Source organism: Coffea arabica, chromosome 1e (genome assembly GCF_036785885.1).
Source record: "Coffea arabica cultivar ET-39 chromosome 1e, Coffea Arabica ET-39 HiFi, whole genome shotgun sequence".
Taxonomy (NCBI): Eukaryota; Viridiplantae; Streptophyta; class Magnoliopsida; order Gentianales; family Rubiaceae; genus Coffea; species Coffea arabica.
This window is the reverse complement of record NC_092311.1, coordinates 45043748-45062815: the sequence shown is the minus strand read 5'-3', so window position 1 is coordinate 45062815 and position 19068 is coordinate 45043748. Positions and strand designations below refer to the sequence as shown.

Sequence of the window (19068 nt, the reverse complement as noted above, 5' to 3'; positions counted from 1 at the left end):
CTTAAATTTTGGCTCTCATTTGATTGTTATTTCTGAGTTAAACAGCATACAATCAGGGAAACTAATAATAGCAGCATTCAGCAGCCCCTGAGCTAGCTTCTTAATCAATTCAAAGATCGGAATACCTAATTACTTAGTAGATCAAAATGAAGTTGCCTTAGAATTGAGACATATATTAAGAGGTCCAGTTCTTGTATACATTTACTGCATAGTCTTTTGTAAAGTACTACATTGGATGCAAGAAGCTTGAAACTCCTCAATAGGATATACAAGTTTTGGAACAGATAGTACAATAGAATCTATGTTTTATAGAGATAGCACATTAACTGCAATGGGACTCCTGACTGTGTGTATTGCATTACTCCATGTCAAAGCCCCAAAAACAAAGCTTCCATTACTGGCCTTTGAGGGTGTAAAATTTGCCGTAAATGACATCTTGTCCCCTGCATTTGTGAACTTTAGTACACTAGGGGTGACTGTAACATGTACACCACTTGGTTGTTCTATTTTTGAGATGTATTGTGTTGGTCCTTTACCATAGTGGGTAACAGTTCTCTGCACTGATAAACTACCATTCATGTTGGAGACTCCAATTGAAGGATAGTTAAAATCATAGGAAGGTCTAGAAGGGCTTTTGCATCTAAAAATTTGACTGGTTAAGTTTTTCAACTGTGCTGCTGTTGCACCATAACTGCAGAGGAAATCAATTACATCATTGGAATCCAGGTCGTAGATTAGTCCAGGCTCAATTGCTGCGACTGGATTTACGTGCCCAGATCCATAGTCAAATGGAGTTGCACAAGTGTCATCTGGATGTCTTCTGATGCAATTTCCGGTGTTATCTAGGACTGTAGCTGTTCCAGACAAAGTGATATTTGGATTCAGCAATCATACATCATGATAAGGGTACAATTGAACTGGTTAGGAATGTTTCCAATTGATGTTACCTGTTGTCATCATCGCAGACTTTATTGCTGCTGGGCTCCAGGAAGGGTGGGAAGTCTTTATTATGGCAGCCACTGCAGCCACATGTGCTGCAGCCAGGGAGCTACCGGAGATTACGTCATAGTCAACAGGGTGTAAGCCAGAGAAAAAAAGAGCTACTGGAGACCATGCTGCAAGAATATTCACTCCTGGTGCTGCTATATCTGGCTGCAGTGGGCATGTGAAATCATCTCAATCTTTGTCTTCTTTGTTTTAAACAACGTTATTCTTAACGTAGATTTATTGCAGAAGTGGAACTTTTATAACTTGACCATTTGTAACCGTTCTAATATTGAACCAAGGATTAAAGATGATTCTGAGAAAAAAAATTTTCAGAAGCACAAGAACCTACTTTTATTATATCTGGAGTAATAATGTTTGGACCCTTCGAAGAAAATGCTGCAATCTCTGGTGCTGGTTTAGAGGCTAGAACAGTCTTGGTTTGGTATATGGCAGCCACTGGATTCCTATACTTAGCAAAGAATAATAAAATGCATGAGCTGCTGGGTTGATATTAATCCTTTTGGGAACTTTGAAACATACCTTTCAGTAGCTATATACTTCTGAATTTCTTCCAATTCATCTTGACCTATCAGAGTGGCTTGGGTTCCAAATTGAAAGACGAGATCTTGGGCAAGTGGTTCAACAAGTATCATTCCTACACCTCCAATGTTTCGTGTATAGACACCTAATTGTGTTGCATTCTCTGTAATCTTTTCAACTGTGCAGACTACTATTTTTCCCTTAACCAAGTTCGGATCTAGGCTGTTTATCTGGCAAAAGCTGAGAAAGACAGATATGAGAAAAAAAAGAGAGATTAAGACTTGTTCAGGAGATTTACATGAAATGTTTCAAACATAAAATAAAACTTGATTAAGATCTCCAGCAAGAATTTATGAACAGATTCTCTTCCCGTAAGCATATCATTTTGTTGAACTGTCAGTGAAGACCCGATGTAAGAAGAAATAATAGTTACTTCTATTTGCTATTTGTACAAGCTGGATAATCTCAGAGTGTATTAGCAATAAAATGGGATAGAGCCATGCCTTGCATTTCTAGGGGGAATTCCTGGAGCTGCTGCATCACTTCCAGCTATTAAACCAGAAGCACTCTCCAAGTTTGATGGATTTAGACCAAAACCCTGAAACAAGAAGGCGTTCTGGTAAATTTAACAGAGAAAATTATTTCAATAAAATAAGTTGGCTGCAAGAATTATGCTGCTAAAGAAATCTCCGCTCTGCAACTTTATACTAAAACAAGAATTTTGACAATGTAGATGGTGGAAATAACTATATGGTATTGAAACACTAAACCTTTATTATTTTTGAGTTCCCAAGGCCGATGTTGGACTGAAATTCACGGTCCATGGTGCTGGCAGCAACTGTAAGGATCTATGGAGCAACATTGGTTGCAGTTTGTGGGAAAAAACTATTCCCTACAGATGCAGAAACAAGAATTCCTTTCTGAAATGCATGAAAAGCCCCAATTGACACCGCATCATGGAAATAGCTAGGTTGGGGCGGTTGAGGACCGACAGCAGTAGACAAAACATCAACCCCATCATGAATTGCATCATCCAGGGCAGAGAGCATATCTGCATCAGTGCATATATCAAACCAACAAGCCCTGTAGATGGCTAGTCTAGCACTTGGTACACCTCCTCTTGCTGTGCCTTTTGCTGCCTCGATTAAGCTCACATCTGGGACCAAGGAGCCAGCTACAATGGAAGCAACATGTGTTCCATGTCCGTCGCTATCTCGAGCTGATCGGAAAAATGTCCCGTTGAATGATTCAAGAGGTCCAACCCCTGCTTCAAATCCTTTGAAATAGTATCTAGCTCCTATTATTTTCCTGTAAAAAGAGTTCAATGAAAAGTATTGACATCAGAGAATTCAATACTAATTAGTATATCCACTCTGATATGGCATATTTCTTCTTGCCTGTTGCAATTGGCCAAAGTGAACATTTCTCCAGGTACACATTTCCCCTTGAATTTCTTAGGAACAGGACCCATGCCATGATCACTGAAGCTTTTCGATTCTGGCCAAATTCCTGAGAACGCAGATATACTCAACATCTATTAGTTGTATCAATTGTAGTAATAAACATTGGATTATTTACCCAGCAACTAAGATTATTACCACTATCGATGACACCAACAATTACATCAGATTTAACTTTTATTGGCAGGTGATTGTATTGTTGAATTGAGTCTACTTTCAGAAACTTCCACGAGTGTGTTGTTTGAACCTTGTTTATCTTACTCTGGAACACAGATACAACCGATTCCTCTTCTACAGGATAGGTAAATAAGACAGTTAATAGACTTTGAGCACAAGCCTTGGAACCAATTTTCTGATTAAAGAAAGCAGGTTAGGGGAAACCTGCCAGCCTCAGGGCTTGATCAGCTGTTAACATAGCAGAAAATCCTCTAAAGCTTTTGGTGTAATGGTGATGGATCACGTCCTGTGCACCTTCATAACTGAAAATCACTAGCCATTTTTAATCAGAAATAATGAAATAGTATCTCATTATTTTTCGAACTCGTCGTCCAAATTAAGAAAGAGAGAGAAGTACATGCCTTCCAATTACTGAAGCAAGCATATGATGGTTATCCTTGATCACGGACTCTGAGCTTGGGTGAGCATGATTCCCCATGTAAACTATGTAATGCTGCATGGTTCAAGAATTTCTTGACATCAGTTCCTGAGTCTAAGCATGAAGAACTTCATAATCAATTATCCCTCTCTCTCTACCAGTAGCACCTTGAGGGTACAATCCTCCATTTGCTTATGAAGTCAAAGTCTGTGAATCAAGATTAGTCTTGATTCCCATACTTCCATTCTGCACCTTCATGACTCTTGTTATATCGAATTAATTTGAAGGTCGGATATGGTTTTTACAGGGATGTAGACTGGTTGGTCCATGAAGTGCAGATGTTACTAATTTAGTGCTAATATATTCCTGTTTGTTCTCATCTTTGCTATATTAATATTCAACATGACTTTTCATGCTCAAAATCATGGAATATTTGAACTTGTAAGCCTTCTGTTTTGGGACATAGGTGAACTTATAACTCAATGGATACTGCCACAAATCATGGCTTGGTAGGAAGTTCATATGAACTCGTGGTGTCAAGACAAAAGATGTGCAAAAATCCTACATCTCATTGTTATCTACTTGTCGAAATCAGCTTTTCAAGAGAACATACAACTATTCATAGACGTAAGAATGAAATGTCAAGAATATTTACCTTTGCATTTGTGCTGATTGCATGTATGTATCCGAATCTCAGGATTAGGAAAAGAGCGAAAAGTTTGTGTATCTTCATCTTGTCAGCTCAAAAACTCAATAAAAAGATTGAAAGCAAAAACTAGTTGTTCATGGACAAAAGCAAGTGTTCATATGTTGTGCAGAGGCTTTAATTTAGAGGCAAAAAGCAGATGGGGACTATGTTCAGTGTTTGTTATAGACACCTTAGGGTCTTTTCTCAACTGATTCTGATTTTGTAAAATCAAAATTGTCACAGTAACTCATGTGTTCTTGTTTATTGTTAAAAAAATCATTTTAATAAATGCATAGGTGATCTTTGAAAAAGTTAAAAAGTTGATTTTTGACAAAAAGATGATGATATTACCCTTATTTGGTACATAAATGAATTTTTGTGCTAATTAAATAATTTTTTTAATGTAATTAATTACTTTACTTATGAAAATTAAATGGTGAGTGAGAAAAACAAGGATCACATAAATGAATCTGGGAGTGAGAACAAAAAGAAAACAGAAAGACCATAACAAGTTATCTGATTTTTAGATACTTTAGTAATTATGCTGAAATTTGAAGAGTAATTTTGGCCTATATGAAAAATAGGCTAAAATCAGAATTCAAAAACAACTCAACACCAGCTTCTTCTGATTTCCAGTTTTTTTTTCGACCCACAAATCTAAAATTAATTTTTTAAAATCAGTTGAGAACACAATAAAATAATTTTTGGAAAATCAAAAGCTAAAGTCAGATTTCCAAAATTAGTTGAGAACAAGGCCTTTATCTCATTCATCCCAAAAAAAAAAAAAAAAAAAAAAGAGCAAGAATTTCTCTTGAGTCAGTCAAGTTGACTAACTAACTATTTAGAATTTTGTAAAGCCAAGACTTCCCTACAATGAACTTGATTGTTTTTTTTCAAGGAAAGTTGAATAGAATTTAGAATGGATGGCTGCTAATCTAACCAATGATTGTAGCTAGCCCACGTCTTTTGGTGTATTTAATTAATTTCCAATGTACGACTGGAAAAATAATTCCAATTCAAGCTCATATCATATTCTTTTTAACGCGGGTCTGCCAGCCGCCCGTTTCGTCTGAAATGAATTAAATTAAGTAAATAAAAAATTGTAATTAAACACAATTAATTAATTCTTTGACGTAACACTTTTGTGACGAGCTAACGGTTTATATATGCTTGACTTTTTCAATCTTGCCTGTTGCTTGTAATAATTAGTATCAAAATTTAATGGTTGACTTGGGATTAGTTGCTTTTAATGTGCCTCGTTTGAATTGCCATTTTTCTCCAAAAAAAATTTTTTACGTTTTCGGTTGACCTGTTTTCCAGTTTTTTTTTCATCTCACATATATCAAATCGCTATAACACATTTTTCTATAAAAATTTCGAAAAGTAACAATCTAAACCAGCTTAAGTTGTAACTTGGAAGCAATAACCATAACTGCTCGAATTTTGGTTCTAATATTAAATACCAATTATTGTGGGAGCTATGGTTGTGTTGTCTAATTCTACGGCATTATTTAATATAGTACGAGCACCAGAGGGTCAAAAATAATGATTTAAAATTGTGATGTTTTAAAAAAGTATTAGAACTGAAAAATGAATCAAACTATTTGGTCCTCGAATCGAACTCGGCTTAGCAAGAGTTCGTTCGAGTTTGATTCGTCAACTAGTTAAGTCAAGATTGAATCGCATCTTTTGTTCGATAACATTCAAACTCGATAAAAAAAATGCATTCAATTTCGATTCGACAAATAAACAAATCAAACTTAAACAAATTTCAAATTCGTTAAAATAATCAAACAAGTTTCAACACTAGGGCGTTAGATTTGATTAAACTCGTTTACATGCACCCCTCGAAAATAACAGTTATTATGTGCGTTTGAGGTCTAAAAAGGTGTGATTCGGAATATCTTACTATAGCAACATCGTTAATCCAAAACTGTGTTTCTGCTTCTTTTACTGTATCCATTCCATGACATCTTTCTGCTGTAGTTCCAAAATTCCCAACAATTCTTTGTAGAAGGGACATTTGGTCTTTGTTTTTTCCCCCCTTTTTGGAACCATGATATTTTGTAACGTCCAAAAATAGAATCCATGACAAGTGACATAAGTTCTACCATGCATTTTCAACATTAAGATAAGAGTTAAAAGTGCCACTCGAAAGTATATGCATTACACGTTATAGGTATTATTTTTTGTGATAATCAAATAATCATTCTATCGTAATTAGTCAATAAGAAAAAATTAAAAACTGTTTAAAATGTTGTATGTTTGTTAGTATTTATTTTCGTTCAATGAAACATATAAAATGCTTTTGGAAGATTTTTACAATCCTGATTGAAGGCATGTATCGTTGGAGCTTTTATAAAGGAGCCAAAAGACATTAAGGGACTATATTGAAAATGAAAAATTAGTTTGCTTAAAATCAAACATAAAAAAAAACTCTTTCACAAGGAATTCTTTTCCTTTTCCTTACAAGTTTCCTGGAACCAAATAGGACCTTCTTGTTTCTGGTATTATTCTGTTTGAATTAATCATGCTTAAAAAAATTGCAAATTTTCAACAGGATTTGGTCACAACCATGCAAATTAAACTATGAGGGACTAACTAAATAAACAAGTACAAGACATACTTCATGAGGGACTAGATTGTCAAAATTGAAACATGATTGACATTAATTAGAGTCATTTTTATAATTTGGTCACAAATGTAATTAAGCATGTTTCAATATTCAACTTTTGATGCATTTACATTTTTTTAAGTGTGAAAGTGTTTTGCAGTTCAAAAATAGAGGTTACATTTCTGTTTGAAAACTCTTCATGTAATATTAAAATAAAGCAATTAATTATGAAGGCTTATAAAATAGCAAAAACAAAAGTAAATACACGCCCACCGTGGGGCTCGAACCCACGACCACAAGGTTAAGAGCCTTGCGCTCTACCGACTGAGCTAGACGGGCTTTTGATAGCTAAGTAACTTATATCTTATTAAATCCAGAGAAGTAAGATTAGAAATTTGACTCAAGAATATAAGTATAAAAATATACGTATATAACTGGTTAACGGATAATGTGAATACAAATGAAAATATAAAGCTAAAAATACTAATATACTACCTGATATACTTATCATTTTTAAGTATTATGCTACGTAGGCTAATGCCAATTTAATTATGAGACATCAATATTTCATTACAATCTCTTTTTTTTTCAATTTTTTTTTTCTATCATGGAAGAGATGGGATTTAAGAAGTAATAAGGGGCAATGGGAAAAATGAATATAATTTAGGACCTCTAATTTTTGGAGTCTCAACGTTAACCACTGATTACATTACAATCTTTATATGAACATATATGAAATAAATCACCGGATATATTCCGCCTCTTATTATCTGCAATTAAGAATAAATTGCCTTTTTTATCATACAAAAAAAAAGGTTTAAAATTGTTCAAAATTCAATTACTATTTGTAGAGTGTAACAGCAGAAACGAGTACGTGTTGGATGGAAAATAATGCTAATTTGCACCAAGAATTAGTCCAGAGCCTAATGCTAACTGTCCAATAAAGATTAGCACAATACAACACACTGTGTCCTATCCACGCAACTCCTACATTTCTAGTAAACATAGTGTAACAAAATACTGCACTGAAGAATGCTAGAAGAAGAAACCAAAAAAGGGTTTTTTCTTTTTAGAAAAAAAAGAGTCGATATCCTCAATAAGGTAATAACACAAACTTAATTCTTAAGGTCGTAATTTGTAGCATTTCCATGTGGGGTGAAATGCTCAAAAGCGCAGCACCACATCATGATGCTGCTGAGATGTGTCCATAATTTTGTACAACAATTAATTATTTACTATTTTTTCAATGCTACTCATACTTCTATAGTAGATAAAAATCTCTCAATATTGCTCCCCAAAAAAAAAAAAACTTCTATGGTAGACAGAACCACAACACGCATCAAGAATGTTTTGCTCAGAGCTGATGAAGAGTTCGTGCATGCAGAGTTTAGCTTTCTCCTACTCAGATTTGATATCACTTTGGCTCCTGAGGCTATCTTGCGTCTGAAAAAGATTCAACAGGGTACATTTGGAGACGGGATCAAATATATAATCAGCATATTGGGATAAACTAAGAAGGAAAATATAGTTAGTGTCGAAAAGAAATTAACGTTTACAAGGTACAACTTTCTATTTCTTTTGGATTCTGATGTTTACCACTTGAAATTTTACAGTGTTTGGTAAAAAAATGTTTACAGATATTATGTTTTGATGGATATCAAGATGCATTGCACGTTCAGATTTTAAAGCTGAACAAGGACGAAACTGGTGATCCTACGGTATTGTACTGGAAAATCAAGAAGCAAGGAAAACAAAAGAGTAGTCCTTATTGGTATATGGGATTACTGAGCTTCAGACAATATATACTGGATTAGAATTCTCAATATTTGACACCTTAATCATATCAAACACTGTCGACTGAGGATGTTTAATTTCTCGTTGTTGCTAAATTATTTTTTGCCATGTAGATTAATTGATTGAACAAACAATTTGTTAATCGTGTGGAGATGAACACATGCTCATGTTGCTTTGAATATAGCCATGCAGTCATCTGCAAAACTGTTTACTCCAAAAGTAAAAGATAATGTAAGTTTACCTTTTCAAAGACATTTTTCTGGTATCGATATCCCTGAAAAAAAAACACATGAATATGAAAGTTCTGTCAATGAAGAAAGTTCGATGAGGAAGTATTTACTAAATTCACGTTTAATTATTTGAAAACATAAAAGTCACAAAAATGATAAGAACAAGAAGTTCATTGGTTGAACATATAGTAATTAGAGCATGCATTGCTGACCTTGTCGGTTCCATATATGTAGTCACAGTAAGTGAAAACAGATGCAAAGTTGCTCTGACTTTTGCCCCCAACGTAGTGATGGTAATCATGGTAAACTGCACCTCCATAAAATGGAATAAGCTTGGAGGGGCTCCAAGGAAATTCGTACCTGCACATATGGATAATTGTGCAAAGAAAGCAAAACATGTTAGTCGTTGAGTTTAGGTTGTTTAACTATTCCAGTATTTTGATGAATTGGCAACAGAAAAAGGAGAATGAGAAATCACCCGCTATGAGTCTCAATGGCTTCGAGCTGCCTTAGTATAAACCAAAGCCAAAAGGTGAGCATGTGACCGGGGACCATGAGAGGACCAAGAAATGAAGCAAGTCCAAGGATAATAATCTCTGCCCAATGAGCATAAGGTGCTGCAAAACCAATAGGAGCCGTATACTCATGGTGCACCCTGTGGATTTTGTTATAGCCCCATGGGGAATGCATTAGTCTATGGAGCCAATAATTTGCATAGTCCTCGACTACTACATACACCACCAGTTGCCAGAATACTTCTGTCCCAGATGGCAACGGCAAGCTTGTTCGGATCCCAATCCACTGCAAAGATTAGGGTGAAAAGTTCCTCAGTTCTTGTAGGGAATAACTAATTTTAGGGAGTAGAGTAACTTCAGTAAGTTAGGAAAACGTCTCTCTTACTCTTCTGATCACAAAAATGAAAGGAAGTTTGGTGGGATTTCGGTAAGCTATGAAAATCATCAATAAAGGTAAGCAGACAAAATGATAATAAGCATACCGTACTAATGCATTTGGCTGCCTTTGGATTCAAGCATATGATTTTTTGCCTTTTGTAGTTATTTTTTTTGGATGAATATCATAATTTCATTGCATAAGGTCTGCATTAATGACATAAAAATATAATAAAACATGCAGCATTCACGTTAAGAAGCAGCTCATCAACATACATTAAGTTAATTTTCAAGAATCTCATTTGGCAATCATTTGCACCAAATTGGATTTAAATCCGATACTTCGTTTCTTGAAACATTTTCCCACCAGAATGAGATAATATGTTAACTCTCTAACTAGTTAATTGATTCTATAAAATACTCGGAAACTTACTCAAAGACACGTCCATTTCCAAATAAAGGACCAGCTATGCAAACTCAAGAATTGAGAACGGAAAAGACAAACAACAAATCCTATTAAAGTAACTAGGGGAACTAGTTAAGCTTGTACCTTAATGACGGGGTAAGAAAGGACTTGCAGGGGGCCAACAGCATAGACAAAAGTCCACATAACTTTTTTGTAGCATTCCATCATGTCAGAGAATGAGTTTTTGAATTTTGGCTGAAGCTTGTACTTGTCAATCTTTTTGGACCCCAGGAGCTCAAGAATGACAAAGGGGATCGGAAACAAGGTGTAAAAGATAAACAAGAAAAGGGTGTTGTGACAATAGAGGATATAATCTGATTTTTGAGCCGAGTATTTGAACCATAATGTTTCTGCAAATGTTAGATTTCTTCCAAGAGAAATTTCAGCTTCCTGAAGCGTATGGTATGGCAACATTTTGCTTAATTCGTGGCTTCGATATTATGGTTTCTTTTTCTCTCCCTCTCCCTGTACAAATTTAGATAGAGAGAGAAGGGAAAAAGCAAGGAAGAAGGAAGAAGGAAAATGCAGGTAGAGTTTGAATAAAAATGGCCGAAAAGGAAGAGAGGCGGGGGTGGATAGAGTTATCAATGCTGAGAATGATGTTTGCTTTAGGAGGGAATGGTCTAGCGAAATAGAAGGAGCCTCCTAGTGTTGACTATCGTAAATTTTTCTGCATGAACGAGAACGGATATAGGCCGGAAATTGCACAGATGCGGAAGGGAATTATAATAATTAATATTCAGATTCTTCTATTCCAATTTTCTAAATTTTTTTTCTTGCAAATTGCACTACTATCGTTACAATTGAGAATTAAAGTTTTCACTCAATACGTGCTAGATTTTGAATTACTAATAAGTGATGTGTGAAGCAAAGGAATAAATAGTAATATAGAGAGATTAAAATAAGAAGTAAAATAGAGGATCTTAAACACTTTTTTCTATAGGGAAAATACCCAAAAAAAAAAAAAAAGGGCACAATCCCACTTTCTAGTGCAAATAAACACTCACTACTAATTTTAAGTTCATCAATTTTCATCTCATGTGTTTGGAAGTTAGAAAAATGTTATGAACTTATGTTTAGTTGTTTGACCCATTCATAACTTAGTTGGTTGAACTTGGAGAAGCAATACCAAACACAAGTATATCTTGCTTTATGTGGTTTTTACCATGCAAAAAATCTAGATTCATACAATGAAATAGAAAGGAAGATGCTTAAAATATATTTTTTCCAAATTTCTATAGTGAAATTTTTGATAGAAACTCAAAAAATATCAACGGCCAACCACAATATGTTTTTGTATCGTAATTAGCTTATAAAAAGTAATTTGCGTTCACTTTCTGTGCAATTGTGACAAAGAATTTTTTAAAGTATATCTATAACCATCACTCATATATATGTATGTTAGAGGGAAATTCTACAGCGTAGCATCCTACATTGTGGTCAGTGGTGGAGCCAGGACTCCGAGTTAATGGGGACAAAGGATGGAATAGTAAAGGAAAAAATTATGTTACTAATGCGCTAAAATTGCAGTTATGTATAGATGTTATTTTTAATTACAAATTGTATAATGAAAAAAAAATGATAATGAAGCGATACCAAAACATTGATTATGTGAATAATTTGGTTTTTCCTCACAATCTTGTAACATGATTTTGAATTGTAAAATACAAGATAATAGACATTTGAACTTGTTTTTACATTTTTTAGGTGGGCAATTTGACAGAAGAGAGCAATATTGAAAAATATTGTGGGAGCTATTCTTAAGAAGCTTTCAAAGATTTGGTAGTTTTCTTTACAATTTTGTAATTTTTCAAGAGTGGACAGGGGGCAATTGGTCACACTCAACTCAATGTGGCTCCACCACTGTTGGACTGTAAATTCTAATCTGATGAAAAGAATAGTCCCACAAATTGAGGATGATTGAGTCTTATCCACATTATTCTGGGAAAGATGTACTTTTGCTATTGCAGATTCAAGAAGTCGCCTCAAAGTTTCTAACATATATAGGATTCATTTCACTTTTCTGCATCGGGTTGTCTTTCTGGCAGAGGGTCTAGAAATTCTGGCAGAGCCTTGCATGAATTGAACTTCCTGCTCAACGTAGGGAACTTGGACTGCGCGGAAAAAAAAAAAAAAAATCACCAGTCTGATACTTACATTACAACCATATTGCACCAAAGAAGGAAACTGAAGATAAAGCACATTGCGGGAAACATAAATGAACTCTGAATTAATTGCCAATTTTCCAGGAGATGAATAGTATTCCTTCTTCTGGGCATCCAGAAACCACTTTCACAACACGAGCAAATGTATTCTTTCAGAGGTTTCCAATGGGTTGCAGCTACGAGTTAAGAAACAAATAGATAGAATTTTTCAATGAATTTTTGAAGCGGATGCATGTTCATCTGCATGACTAAAAAGTTGCGACTTTTGCCGAATTCCATGTATACACAAATTCATGGCATGAACAAACACATAGTACGTATAAGTTCATGGTTTGTACAAGTTCGTCATTTCTTCCAAAGGGATTCAACAATTAAAGTTACGACTCTTCATGAATATTTCTCCAACTCTATATAAAAGGTCAAATAAAACTTGATTTTCTGCTGAAAACTATTATCCCATTTCACTTGATTTGTTTTGTAAACGTGTATCATTCTTATTCTAGTAGCTAAAAGAAACAACTGCAAGTTATCTTGACTATTATTACATCATTTCATCTCAAAGGGTATTTGTTTTCACTTAATAAGGGATAAATATAGCGTTAAGGAAAATGTATCTAATACACCACTTGATTGATTGCAGAATTTCCAAAGTTCTTACATGAGTTTCCCTTTATTCCTTTCGTAAGGTTTCTAACAAAAAATTTAAGTAATTCAATAGAGGACAATGACATTTGAAAATGGGAAGGTTATAGAATTGCTCATTTCTGTAAAGAAAGCACGCTAAGTGCAATGGGACTCTTTACTCTATGGATCCCATTGCTCCATGTCAATGCTGCAAAAGTAAAGCTTCCATTGCTGGTCTTTGAAGGTGTAAAATCAATCCTGAAAGTCAACTTCTCCCCTGTATTTGTAAACCTTAATGTTGGTGGTATGACTGAAACATTTACACCTGTGGGTTGTTCTAATTTTGAGACATAAACTGTTGGTCCATTACCAACATAGGTAACTGTTCTATACACTGATATGTTGCCCTTCATGTTGGAGACTCCAATTGAAGGATAATTGAAGCTGGAGGAAGGCTTTGGAGGGTTATTGCAGTATGTGGTCTCGCTGGTTAAGTTCTTCAGCTGTGCAGAGGTTGCGCCATCGCTGCAGAGGAAATCAATGGCGTCTTTGAGATCGAAATCATAAACTAGCCCTGGGTCAATTGCTGCAACTGGATTTATGTGCCCTGAACCGTAATCAAAAGGCGTAGCCCAACTACCATCAGGATGTCTTCTGATGTAATTCCCAGAGTCATCTAGTATTGTTGCTGTTTTAGAGAAAAGGAAAAGCATTAGACTGTGTGAACTACAATAGAACCAGTAAGGGATTTTTTCGGTTTGAAATTTTGTAGACCTGTTGTCATTATTGCAGATTTTATAGCTGCAGGGCTCCAAGAAGGGTGGCTAGCCTTTACAATTGCTGCCACTGCAGACACATGTGGACAAGACATGGAAGTCCCGGAGACTATGTTGTAGTCAAGTGATCGTCCACCAGCGTCACCAAGAGCTACTGGAGACCATGCTGCCAAAATGTTTACTCCCGGAGCTGTTACATCGGGCTACAATTGACATGTTGGATTAGTATTTATACAGCAATTTTTTTCTTAACATGTTTTTCTCAAATTATAATGAAGTGTTTGATTTCTTGAGGGCTAATGGCAGATCGGTGTTGTACATAAGTATATGATAGGAAATACATATATTGCTTGTGGAACTTCCAGGGTTTATAATTGAACCAGAACAGTGCATAAAAATTCTAGCCAAACATACTTTGATTATATCTGGCGTGACAGTATTTGGACCCTTTGAAGAGAAAGCTGCCATTGCTGGTGCTGGTTCAATAGACATTTGTGTAGATGTTTGGGATAGTCTAGCCACTGGATTCCTGTAATAGGAAAAGCAAGCACGTCAAAAGACATGAGCACTGTAATGGTTGCTTTACACAAGCAAGTTCAAATGTATATATGTCACATGTGCAATAAGATATCTAATCATAAGAATTACAATTCTGTTCCAAAGATCTACAAACACGTCAGTTATGAGCAAACTTACATTGATTAAATATCTATTTGAAAGAACAAAGATAAATCCTGATATTTCAACGAAATTTAGAGCTTACTTTTTTGTAGACATGTAAGTTTGAAGTTCTGTTGCTTCTTCTTGACCTATCACAGTGGCTTGGATACCAAAATTGAATAATACGTCTTGGGCAACTGGATCAGCAAGTATCATGGCTACCCCTCCGATGCTTCTTATGTAAACACGCATTTGAATTCGGTCAACATGCTCATTCTCGAGTTGGCAGACCACAATCTTTCCCTTAATCAAGTTAGGATTAAGTGTGTTTGTCTGGCAAAAGCTGGAAAATCAAAAGAAATCAAGTCAAAATTTAGAGTTTAATGTCCAATTACAATCCCAAAGAAATATGATCATCTGCAGCTACTAAGATGTAATAGCCAATGTTTCTGATTTAATCACCATCCAGAGTTTCTAAAATATGAAATCATGGAGAAAATGAATATCCTGATTCTTTGACAGTAAGCACCGTCCTAGCCTTTGGGCATTCAAAGACAATAAGAGGAAAATTTTTCCCTTTTCAGAAGAAGTACCTTGCATTTTTCTGGGGAATTCCAGAAGCTGCTGCATCGCTTCCTGCTATTAAACCGGAAGCACTATCCAGTTTTGATGGATTTAGACCAAAACTCTGAAACAAGAAATCCCTTTTTCAACTCCTGATCGGTAAAAAGGAAGTTTATGGTAAAATACTCTCATATTGACTTACGAGTATAATTGGTTGGCGTAAAGGTACCTTTAAAACTTTTGAATTTCCAAGATAAATCTTGGATTGCAACTCTCGATTCAAAGTACTTGCAGCAACAGTCATGATCCAGGGAGCAACATTAGTTGCAGTTCTTGATAAACCAGCATTCCCAGCTGCTGCCGAAACCAGAATTCCTTTAGAAAATGCATGGAAAGATCCAATTGACACTGGATCCTCGAAGTAGCTGGTTTGGGGCGGTTCAGGGCCTAAAGAAAGAGAAACAATATCGATGCCATCACTAATGGCATCATCTAAAGCAGAGAGTATATCTGCATTATTGCAGATTTTAAACCAACAAGCTTTGTAGATGGCTAGTCTGACACTTGGTGCACCTCCTCTTGCAGTGCCGTTTGCCAACCCAAATAAGTTCGCATTTGAAACCAGCGAGCCAGCAATAGTGGAAGCTGTGTGAGTTCCATGGCCGTCGCCATCTCGGGGTGATCGGAAGAAAGTTTGGTTGAATGATTCAAGAGGCTTGTCTGCTTCAAATCCTTTCAAATAGAATCTAGCTCCTACTATCTTTCTATTGCAGTTGGCCAAGGTGAACATTTCCCCAGTTTGACATTGTCCCTTGAATTTTGTGGGAACAGGGCCCAAGCCTTGGTCATTGAAGCTCCGGGATTCAGGCCAAATTCCTGAATGTAAACAAATTAATGTCCAGTCTTGTGAATTGGCCCTGTTTGGACAGCATTTTTCAAAGAAAAATTGCTACGTTTTTCGTGAACACATTTCCCTATCACCTTTTTACCTCACATATATCAAATCGCTACAGTAATTTTTCTAAAAAAAATCTAGAAAAATGCAATTCAAACACAACAATGTTGATAGCCATCTTTAGAGATGCATGATTTTTAGGTAAATGTTTTAGGGGATTGAGGCCTCTCCAGTTTCGATTCTGTCTAGTTTTGTAATCTAAAAAACATTCGTTGTAATAGGTACAATTTTAATATAAACTGAATTTTGTCACTCAAACTACAAAATTCACGGTTACACCAAAATTATACTAATTTACATCAAAGTTGTATCAATTTATACAAATTGACAGAACTGGACAGAAGTTGTGAGAGAGACCCCGGATCTTGTTCTAGGTGCTTCACTCAATCGACTACTTACCGGTGTCAATGACGCCAACTATTACATCCGATTTTACGTTCATTGGCAGCTGATTGTATTGTTGAGCAGAATCCAGTCCCAGAAAGTCCCATGATTGGGTTGTATGGATCTTGTATTCCCTACTCTCGAATACCGAAGTAACCGAATCACTTTCTGCGCAAAAGTTTTAATAAATGTAAGTGACGTAAATTCAACTATAGTGTACCATACTCTGCAGTAGATTATCAAGAAGATCATATGAGTTATCAGTAAAAATAGTTTAAAACGTCCCTTATAATTCGTTAAATATTTTTTGTCATTCATTTTTAAAATATTAATTTTACGTCCCTTATAAATTTAACTTAACTAAAATTGATCCAAATCGAAGTTTCCGACCACTTTTCAACATGAAATCATTACGTGACTTACATATAGTCATTTTTTATATACAAAAATATCATATCCCATTTTTTAATGGCACAAATGAATATAGAGTGGGTCAAATCTCACTTTTATAGGGAAAAAATAAATATGATTCAGGTTGGATCGAACATTTTTAGAAACAAAAATGAATATGAATTAGGTCATATATTTAACTACAAATAAAATCTAACTTTTTTACTCCTAAACAATGATCATATGTGAATCACATGATGGATTTAGGATAAAAAGTAATCGAAAACTTAGGTTGGAATCAAATTTTACTGATTTAATTTTATAAGAGATGTAAAGTTACTATTTCAAAAATAAAGGATGAAAAAATTCATTTGGCGAAATTTAAGGGACATTTTGAACGATTTTCCCTAGTTAATATATGCTGCCTTTTTTTTTTTTGTTGCAGTAGATTTTGCAAAAAATTAGTTAATCAAAATAAAAGGAAAAGTTACTTTTGGGTAAACTATAAATTTTATCTTTATTGCCGATTAAAAAAAAATGTAATAACTAGGCACAAAAGTGAAGAAGAACATAAAAAATATTGATGTTCGAAAAATCATAATCTAGAATCAGGTGAAATAATCAAATGACAATACCTCTATGCTTATAACTGTCAATGTAAAAAAAAAAATCTGACCTGCCAGTTTTCGAGCTTGTTCTGGCGTTAGCCTGGCGGAGAATCCTCTAAAGCTTTTGGTGTAATGGTGAATCGTCGCCTCTTTCGCTTCTTGGAAACTGAAAATGGAATTACAATTATTTCACTTCTACAATTGTCACCAAAGGAAGTAGAAATCTTGTGGAAGCTCCTGGTTTTTTCAGCATTTTGTCATTCTCTACCAACAACTTGAAAAAACGAGACATCTGGGGAAGCTCAAATATATGTATATGTACATGCCTTCCAGTCACAGAAGTGAGCATCTCATGGTTAGCTTTGATGACAGATTCCGAGTTGGGGTGTTTGTGATATCCCATGTATACAATATAGTGCTGCAACATCACATAATTTTGTCAAGATTAGTCCTTTGTGCTTACAAGAAATGGAGAATTATTAGTCGATCGATCGAACATTGTCAGAATTAAACCAAAAGAAAAATAACCAAAAAAAAATCCCCCCTTAAAAGGAGAGAAAGAAACCCACACTGAAGTTGAAACTGGCTTCCTTGATGCAGCAAAATATTGAGTATCAGTTTTTGCATGCTTCCTTTTTCTCCAGTTTCTACTTTCTACATTTGAGCTTCCCCCAAGAATGGAGCCACACTCACAGAGAAGGGGGGAAAAAGTAAGAAAGGCAAAAGGGCAATGACTTTGTTTAATTTATCCATTACCTTTGTATTTTTGGTGGCTGCATGGGAGAATATTGCAAGCCTAAAGAGGAGGAGAAGAATGAAAATTGCAGTTGCTTTCATGGTTTTCCAATCAGAGAATTTCACAAATGGTTCCTTAGAACAGGTTAATTGCAGGGATTATAATTCATGCAAGTTAAAGTGTTCGATTCTTCCATTTCCATACTTTTAGAGCCCAGACAAATTATTTCATTGGATCGAGTAGTCGGCATTAATTTGGAGTTTCCTCCAACAGAAGATTTAAGAGCCGGCAAACAATTTGAGAAGCATCAACTTGACACTAGAATAAACTTATTCTGGAAAAGAATCACAACATTGTTTTCAAAGTTGGAATATCTTATAGAACTCAATAAATGCGGTTTATTTAACCATCAAATAATCAAACTTATTTAAAGTTCATTTGCAAAAAAGTTTCTTAAAAAGTAGGGTTAATGTTCGAAATCTTCTTTTGGAGGTCATTCCCAACTAGTTTTCTCTAATTTGTGAAATGCATGAGAAACAAATTCGTTTCGAACTGGATTAGCTTATCTCAATAAGATTATTAGTTCATATTTTAGCAATATTTTACGGGTTCTTTTTCTTTTTTTTTTTTCTTTTTCATGGATTACAAACCCATTTTTTATAAGATCTTACTAGAATTTCAAAGGTGTATTAAAAGGATAATCGTAGGAAATCGAAAATAACATGGAATTTGTGTCGACCTTAAAACTCGTAAATCTGCCCTTCAAGCAAACGAAATCTTCTTAGGATTGGAATGTAGCATACTAAATTCTCGAAAGTTTCATAACTAATGTATACAATTAACAACTAATATTATTAATTAGGGAAGTCATCTATATAATAAATAAAGGGGATTATTTCAGCCCAAGACAACTGCTTTGAGTAAAGCATATGGCTTTGATAC

The 19068-nt window shown here is 35.0% G+C and overlaps 1 protein-coding gene, 1 non-coding gene and 1 pseudogene across 2 annotated transcripts; all 3 read right to left on the bottom strand.

The window, feature by feature from the left end:
- Positions 1 to 273: 273 nt before the first annotated feature.
- Positions 274 to 17793, bottom strand: LOC113695184 (subtilisin-like serine-protease S; annotated as a pseudogene).
- On the bottom strand, positions 7151 to 7223 carry TRNAK-CUU (transfer RNA lysine (anticodon CUU)). Its single transcript has one exon. It is a non-coding gene; the product is annotated as a tRNA-Lys (tRNA).
- On the bottom strand, positions 8676 to 10678 carry LOC113704492 (methylsterol monooxygenase 1-1). The gene is made up of 5 exons (XM_027226393.1): positions 10349 to 10678; positions 9387 to 9709; positions 9121 to 9268; positions 8920 to 8952; positions 8676 to 8768 (listed from the first exon to the last, which is right to left on the bottom strand). The coding sequence occupies exons 1-5, from the start codon at positions 10676 to 10678 to the stop codon at positions 8676 to 8678; spliced, it is 927 nt and encodes a 308-aa protein (XP_027082194.1).
- Positions 17794 to 19068: the final 1275 nt, after the last annotated feature.